We start from the raw sequence: 8,279 nt of genomic DNA, 5'->3' as shown, positions 1-8,279 counted from the left end.
AATGTTCACCCCTCTTATCAGTCTAAATCACAAATTGTGACTGCAACCGAGAAGAAACTGGATAACAACGTCCCATCTCCAGTAACTTTAGTTTGCCCAAATTTTTTATGTCAAGTATGGTCACTGGTTGGAAATCTTCTCAGCATACGGTGACCAATCAAAACTTATAGACATACACAAATAGAAAACTTCCTCCTTGACAGCAGCTAGCAAGAAAGCGACTCACCAACGATGGTTCAACCTGCTGCAAAAGGATTTCTTTTCACCATTTCTGCCCCTACCAGCCACTAAGAAGATACTTATGTCTGAGCGTGCAGTTTACTGATGTCACGTTTCATGTTTTCTGGTTAATGAAGTCCTTAAAACTTTCATAAATGATACAGCTGCCACTTGGGGCTGCCAGAGAGCGAAGTTGCTTAGTGCAGCTTTAACTTTTAACAATGCAAGACTTGTGTTGTGTAGCTTGACAGTGAATGGGAAATGCTAAACAATATTTACAATCAAAAAGGTGAGCGTGAATAGAGATGTCAGGGCAGCCATTCTCCTGTCAAAACCAATTTCTTGAGTCTTATGGTGCCTTCAAATGCTGTAGGAATTATCTCAACTATGAGTTTAGGAATGGACCAATAAAATGGTAAATACGATTGGGGAAGTGTGAATTTTTCTATGATAGTAGAGTTTCCCAGATATAACGTTTAGGGGGGTTGAGAGCATGGAGGCCTGATAGCAGTTAAGCCTGTTATTAATAATAATAATAATAATAGTTAGTATTATTAGTTAGAATATAACAGTTAGTTATTACTTCATTGTTTGACATTATATGTAAATGATTAGCACTCTTGTATGTTGTATCTTTCAACTTTCACTGTGTAACTGTTAGTTTTGTTTAGTATCTTAAATTAATCAAAAAAGCATCAGTAACGTGCATTTTGTCATCTTCATTCTAGCTCTGTGGCACAACAGATACCAAACAAAAATACTTCTAAAACTACTAAAGTTGTATTCAGGACGTCGTTCCTCGGAGTTTTTGATGAGCACGTGAAGGCAGCACGCGTGATGAACTGCTGCGGATGGGGTGTGACGTGGAGAGCAATCAGGGCTGCAGAATCAGTCCCGGAGCCGCAAGTGAAGGAACTCACAACACATTACACGGAGGGCTGTCAGCGGGCAACACGGCCGACTTTCTGTAGGCGCTTTTATTTATCTGCACCGCGGAGGAGAAAAGGAGATAAGCATCGGGCAAACCGGGCGCACATGGAGGCGCTATGTAGCTGGAATTACGGCGGTGGACTTTATCGTTGTTTTGCTTGAGAAGAGGGAAAAGTGAGCTGCGAGATAAACATGCTCACCCCGATACTGGCTGCCTTGCTGTCTCTTCTTCTGAGTCGGATTGCATTCTGCCAATACTCAAGCGACCAGTGCAGTTGGAAGGGCAGGTGAGACTGACTATACTATTTATTTCAGGTCAAATGGAAATAATGATAATGAGAATAAGGATAATAAAGTATTAAATTTAAGCGGGCTGCGGCCTGAAATGACTGGGACTGAAACTCAGACACTGGGGTGATGGAAAGCCATGAATCAGAGCCATAATAATACTATACTATACAAATACACTATCGGAATATTATATAATATTGTTGTGATATCATGTCAAAAAAAGAAAGTACGACAAGGTCATCATAAACTCACTGAGTACTGTCACAAACACACTATACCTCAAGTGCTACTATAGTGATTACTCGTCAGGATTGTGCTGTAGGCCGTACTGGATTTATGAATGACTTATTGACAATGATTTTAATGGATAAAATATGTTGCACTTTGCCAAAATTCATGGCAAAGGCTCTTGTGAGCTCCACTTCCTTCCCTCTTATTCATTTTTCACCTACTTTCTTCTGTTAAGACCCCTGCGAAATGGGTTTGGCACTTTAGAAAATAAGCTTTTTTTTTTCTATGGTCACCAAAATAGTTGCACAAATTTGAATTAGATACCGAAATTAATTAGTAAATCACATCTTATGCTCAAATGTTGAGTAAAACTAGCCGGAGTCAACTTCATTATTCTGTTAATAGATATATTTTATAATGATAATGGTTTATGGTTAATGTTTCATATAGTCATTAACAGGGTGAAATTCCAAATCACTAGAAAAAAAACAGAAGTATACTCAAAGTGCATGTACACATTGCTCCAGAGCTTTCATGAGATTTAGTTTCTGTTTTTATATAAATGTTAAAATCCTGAGACAATCCTTAGACGCTTAGTCAGAATACACTGGAAAGTTTCACCTCCCATCAAACATCTGCTGAAATCTGTTTTGCACTTGAGTGGATGTGCCTCAAATAGTGCGGTTTTGTTTTTCATCCTCCAGTCAGGAGGGATAGGCAATATGCAGCACTTTGAGCTCATAACCAATAATCTGTTGTTCATTAGTTAGACTCTTGACTAATCTCCTTTAATTGCATGCAGAGATGATGGAGTTAAAAAAGACTTAATTAGAGGCGCGCTGAGGAGAGACTGGTTACGGGGCTTTAGCTGCATATGCTCAGCATGTGCGCTGGGTTGCTTTAGATCTATGGCACATTTGAATTTCAGCATCTCATTTTCAAGAAACTGGGCGTTTCTCCCCTAGAGTCAAACCACTGGCTTGGCATCCACATGCTGGTAGAATGCTGATGGTTTCCTGACTCTGGCTTTGCCACAGAATGACTGACAGACTGGAGTTTTCGAACCCTGACCAGGCATTAAGTTCTGGAGGGAGTCATTTGGTCATGCTGGCGCCAGAGTCCGGAGTGCTGCCCGGACAAGTCTCTTCCAGTCTCTTTGGTGGCTTGAAAGCAAGGGGAGGTTCGGTGCGTGACCTGCATTTGCACTTGCATGCAGCAGGCCCGGCTACTGTTGCTGCCGTTGTCTGCCCAGAAGCCCCTGTGTCCCTCCATTCATCCATTTCTGCTTCCAAAGTCTTCCCAAAGGCAGACTGCCAGTGCTGCATTTTGCCAAAGCTCTGAGGGGAACAATGTGGTATAGGGAGTGTGTGTTGGAGCTGAGGTCATTTTGGCTGCGCCGGCTCGTGACTGGTCATGCAGCCAGTCTTGCGCACAGCCGGGCCTTAACGCTTCGGGAGGAATGCGGTCTAATGTCCTTGCAGTCAGCCAGAGGGTTTCACCTTGGTCAGTTAACTGAGGCTAAAACTGACCAGAACAATAATTTTTAGATCGCTGAACAGTCCCTTGATGCTGCATTAAAGAAAATTAGGTTCAGCAGGAGCTTGACTCTCCTTGTCACCTCAAAAACCGACTAACATAATACATTTCCACAAAGCTTTCCACAAAACATTAAGGGGTTTAAATAGTTGTACACATTTTAGTAACTTTTTGATCATGCCTCAAACTTGTGGACCTCAATCCATGGTTGATCTCGGCTGACCTCTCTCCCTCCCCTCCTCCAGCGGCCTGACCCATGAGGGCCATGCCAGGGACGTGGAGCAGGTGTACCTCCGCTGCTCCCAAGGCTCCCTGGAGTGGCTCTACCCGACGGGGGCCATCATCGTCAACCTGCGGCCCAACACGGCCTCCCCCGCCGCAGCCCGACTCTCTGTCTGCATCAAGCCCTCCAGGGACTCCAGCGGCACCAACATCTACCTGGACCGCACCGGCAAGCTGCGGCTGCTGCTGCGCGACCGGGACCAGGCTCAGGGCAAGGTGCACTGCTTCAGCATCCAGGAGGGGGCGCTCTTCATCGAGGCCGTCCCGCACATGGACATCAGCCGCAGGATCACAGCCTTCCAGTACGAGCTGGTCAATGACAGGCTGGGGGCGGACGTGCGCTCACTGGCAGGTAAGATACAGATGTGATTTTACACTATGGTGGTAGTGGGCCTATAGAATTTTTTTCCCTGTGTTTTATTTAATTAACCATTGAAGAGGTCTGCAGACTTTGTTTTGATTGATTCCCTCTAGAACTGACTTCCTTTGTCCTTTGTCTCTGTGTCCTCTGCCATGCACTAAATGCAGCCATCTACTGGTGGAAACTTTTATTAAGTTGGACTCTAATAGTAGGAAACTCTAGGCTCGCTCCAACTCACTGCTAATACCAAAGCCAAAGTTTATTTCTCTCCCAGTATTGTTTCTCTGTACATATTGGTTTTGGAAGAACATGTGCCTTCCCAATATTGAAGTCTCACTGTGGGTATCAAAACATTATCTCCCCCCAGATTGCAGCCTTTATGAAACTTTTGTTTCTTAGGATCAAATATTGATATTTCAGTTAATTTCACACATCTCTCGCAGATAGTTACACAACTAGCCTGACTTGACTTGAGAATCCTACGGCTGTGAGCGGTGAGGTTTCTGTGCTGGCTTGTGTGTGGAGGGGCACGGCCAAACAGAGGGCCTCCCTTTAAAAACAGCCTTCTATTTTCACGCTGCGTACCTGCCAAACCTGCACAGTTTCAAGCTGAGCAAATGTGCAGCAACTGTGTTTTTTTTCCACTCAAAAGCAAAATATGAGTACTATCAGTCCCACATCTGTTTTTACGGCTCTCTGGGTTCACATGTCCACATCCTGCATCATTATCTGGCACAACAGAGACACAGAGAGAGAGAGAGAGAGAGAGAGAGAGAGAGAGCGTTTAATGCAGTGGAGTGAGGAGTTGTTTTGACCACATTAGTTCACTCTGCTCAGTGTCTCTGTAGTATGAGCTGGTGTTGTGATGTGATGTGGCTGGCCAGGCCTGAGATAGTACTGGGATGATTCATAAAGACAGTGGTCTCGTGTCATCTGGAGACTGGAGCAGGGTCTCTGAGCTGGTGGATCCATTGCTCTCGCTCCCTCCCTCCCTCCTTTCTTCTCATTTTCTCTTTCTGTTTCTTCTATCTTTCCTTTTCCCGTCCTCTTCTCTCCGACCCGCTGTGCTGGGATTGAGTTGCTCGCCATCAAGTTGGAATGTATCTCCGACCAGATGTTGGGAGGACCTCTTCTTCTCGGGCATATAGGGCCTATTTTTCCCCTTCTCCTTCTCTTCTTACTATCACTCCCTCGGCCTGCCTTTCTGCTCACTTTAATCAGCCTCCTTTTTCTTCCCCTCTGTCTCACTCTTTCCTACCTCTCCATTTCTCTCTTCTATTTGTCATTCTAGTATTTTCCTTTTCATTCATCTGCCCTTCATCTATCTTCCTCCTCTCGTCCCGGTCGTTTGAAGTGGTTTTCGTCTGTGCCGAGCAGTATTAGCGAGTTGTGCTCCATTAGAGTGGAATGCATCTGGGCCCAGATGTTGCAGGGACACTATATCGTCCCCCCCCACACACACACCCCCGCCCCTCCTCTACCACTCCTCCCATCCCTCACCCCTCTCTGCTCCTGTGAAGTGGTTCTGATCAGAGTGGTGCAGCATGTGCATGGGCCAGGCAGAGATGCTGACTCGGCTCTCAGCCCATTCCTGTGGTTCTGTTTCATGTCTGACATGTGAGCCCTGCTCTGCTCTGCTCTGCTCTGCTCTGCTCTGCTTTGAGGAAAAAAAAACACCCGGGTTTGGGTTTGGGCCTCCGCTCGCTGCTACGGCGGCAGGCAGGCTCACATCAAAGGGCCTCTGCACTCTGCTCTGGGCGAGGTCGGTCACTCTGAAGTCTCCCAACTCTCCAGCTGTTCTGAAGCCTTCTGAGCTTGTGGCTGTGTGACCTCTGACCTCACTAGTGATGCAGCAGCGCCTTGTGTTGCAACACAAGTTGACCGAAGACATGCTCACCCCTCACCCCCATACACCCAACTCCAGCCAAGCCAGCTAAAAATAAGCCCCTGCTCTGCCCCCAAAGATGACGTCACATTCTCTTCTCTCGCAAAAAGTGTTTTTAATTTTCTGTCAAGGCCCCGTCAAGAACAGTCTGCATATTTTTCTCCAGATATCAGCATTTCTGAATTAGATTTATCTTTATGCACAGATTTGCGACCAGACTGTGTTAACTAAGTGTACTAAAGTACTAAATCCACCCGGACTAACAGTCTTAATCACTCTCCCTCACATGCTGTGGATTAGCATCCACTGCCGCCCCACCCTCAGCCCACTGCTGACTGGGCACCCTTCCCTTGCTCCCCACCGCTCCCCTCCCCACCTGCCCCTGCGGGCCACTCTGCCGCTAAAGAAAACCACAGCAGGTCCAGGACTAATAAAGGCACTCTGGTCGAGCCAGGCCGCAGGACCACCTGAGTCAACTAATCATTGAGTTGACTGCTCTCATTTAGGGCCCTTTCTCCTGCTGTAAAACATTTTGGAGGACGGGCCAGGCTCTACTGCGACCAGTCAAAGGTGAAATCTAGCCTGGGGCAAACTTTCAAAGGTCTGGACAGGGTAGAGGCCATTTCAGTTAATTCCCTTTTTTTTAAACTCAATTATTTGCCCTCTAGTTATGAGAGCATGCGTTTTCATGGTTCAAAGTGCCTCATTTGTTGAAGAGGAGCGGTAGTAATGTGGGCCTTTTTTTGTCCTTTTTTCCTGCCTCCTTTCTGATGTTATTCTCACTTGTAAGGTAGTCAAAAAACTCGACTTGATGTTGTAGATTGTGTTCTGGCTGCTTCAGTCAGTGTTTTTTGTGCCGCTAGTCCCAGTAGGCCTGCTGGAGTGCTAACAGCGCTCAGGTCAGAGAAGCAGCAGCTCAGCCTTGCCCGTCTCTTTGCTCTCCTTATCCTATTCATCTGGTTCTTGTTTGTTGTGAAGTGTCAAGGGGTTCCTGTTCTGGTGGCGGCGGCGGCTGACCGAACACCCCCTTAGGGCATTGCACACACACAGGCACGCACGCACACTCATCAGCATTTTTAATGAGCGGTGATTAACTGTTTTACCTCCAGCACCATGCCCGGCTCTGTTTGGTGTAAAACCCAGAGCTCATGACAGCCGACTCCCGTTCTGCCGTCTTTGTAAATAAATAATCCACTGTGGGGATGAAAATGAATCACCGTGACCCGGGTCACGCACGCTCGTGTGTGTTTGTGTGTGTGTGTGTGTGTGTGTGAGGAGCACATGACCTACATGGCTGGCTCAACCACAGCTGTGTGTTTGTGTATTGCGGTACTTAACTGGAAAGTTGTGGACCCAACAGTGAGATTCTTGTCACACTGCAAGACAGGGAGTGCTAAAGAAATCAAGGCCTTTTCCTGTTGCTGTATGTAGCGGTATAGTACTGTAATTTATCCCAAAGCTCATCCGCCTTCTCTTTTTATTTTTACTCAGCCCCCTGCCAGCCCTGCACAGACGCCGAGATGCTTCTAGCAGTCTGCACCAGCGACTTTGGTAAGTTACTACCTCCGTTTGGGAGAATCATAGGCTTCCTTCTGCTGTATGGTTAGAAGAAAAGTCCAATGAAAACACCACTCATTATAGCATGAAATATAGTACCAGTATGTTAATTCTGTCTTCCTGCCCGGTGTTTCCAGTGGCGCGGGGCAGCATTAAGAAGGTGGAGCAGGAGGAGGAGCAGTCATCCGTCACTGTGGAGATCAGCCGCCTGTACAGACAGAAGACCCAGGTGTTTGTGTCTGGGGGTGTGAGGGTGCGGAGCTGGACTGGCCGGGTCAAGATGCCCCTCCAGTGCGGCGTGAAGCCCGGCGGCGGGGACTTCCTCTTCACTGGGACTGTGAGGTTCGGGGAGGCCTGGATGGGCTGCGCTCCACGCTACAAAGACTTCCTCCGGCTGTACCGTGAGGCGCAGCAGCAGGGTACCAACCCCTGTCACATGGACACTGACTGACTGACCTGACCCTGCCTGGAAATGGGACAAGTCCTCGCTGGATTGGGTGGAGAGCTGGACAAAGTGTTGATACTGAGGAGAGAAATGGCTGCAATCAGCTAGACTGACAGACTGGCCCGGGCCCAGAGCCTCTCCCGCTGTCTCAGGACTCGTTTGAGACAGAAAATGGAGATCCTGAATGTTGCCAAGCAGCACGCTGGTTGGACTCTGTTCTCAAAGCCAACCCAATGTGGATCGTATCCGAACTGCCGTTCTCGCAGAGGAGGAACTCCCAGGTTTTAAATGTAGCAGACCCTGTTTGGTTTTTAATGTGTATAAAATGTGAATGAACATTGTATATTTGGAAGCTCCAAGTGCTTTGTAAAAAGCTTGATGTACAGTTCTGAAGTTATTTCTTATGACAGAAATGTATAAAGTGAAAATCTGTTGTTATTTTATTTTGTTTAAAAAAAAAAGATATGCAATTTAATGCCTGAATTCATGTGCTTTTCAGGTGTAATTGTAAAAAAAAAAAAATAAGAAAAAACTTTTTTCCT

The 8,279-nt window shown here is 46.6% G+C and overlaps 1 protein-coding gene across 1 annotated transcript; it reads left to right on the top strand.

The window, feature by feature from the left end:
- Positions 1-1,126: 1,126 nt before the first annotated feature.
- Positions 1,127-8,279, top strand: metrnla (meteorin like, glial cell differentiation regulator a). The gene is made up of 4 exons (XM_071529796.1): positions 1,127-1,436; positions 3,453-3,841; positions 7,227-7,286; positions 7,430-8,279. Exons 1-4 carry the CDS (start codon positions 1,342-1,344, stop codon positions 7,741-7,743), a joined length of 858 nt encoding a protein of 285 aa, XP_071385897.1. The 5' UTR covers positions 1,127-1,341; the 3' UTR covers positions 7,744-8,279.

The sequence above is a fragment of the Centroberyx affinis genome, unplaced genomic scaffold (assembly GCF_046629955.1).
Source record: "Centroberyx affinis isolate AG114_WGS23_722 - 3 ecotype Tasmania unplaced genomic scaffold, CSIRO-AGI_Caff_v1 ptg001839l_1, whole genome shotgun sequence".
NCBI lineage: Eukaryota > Metazoa > Chordata > Actinopteri > Beryciformes > Berycidae > Centroberyx > Centroberyx affinis.
The sequence above is the reverse complement of the archived record's forward strand: the minus strand, read 5'-3'. Positions and strand labels throughout refer to the sequence as shown.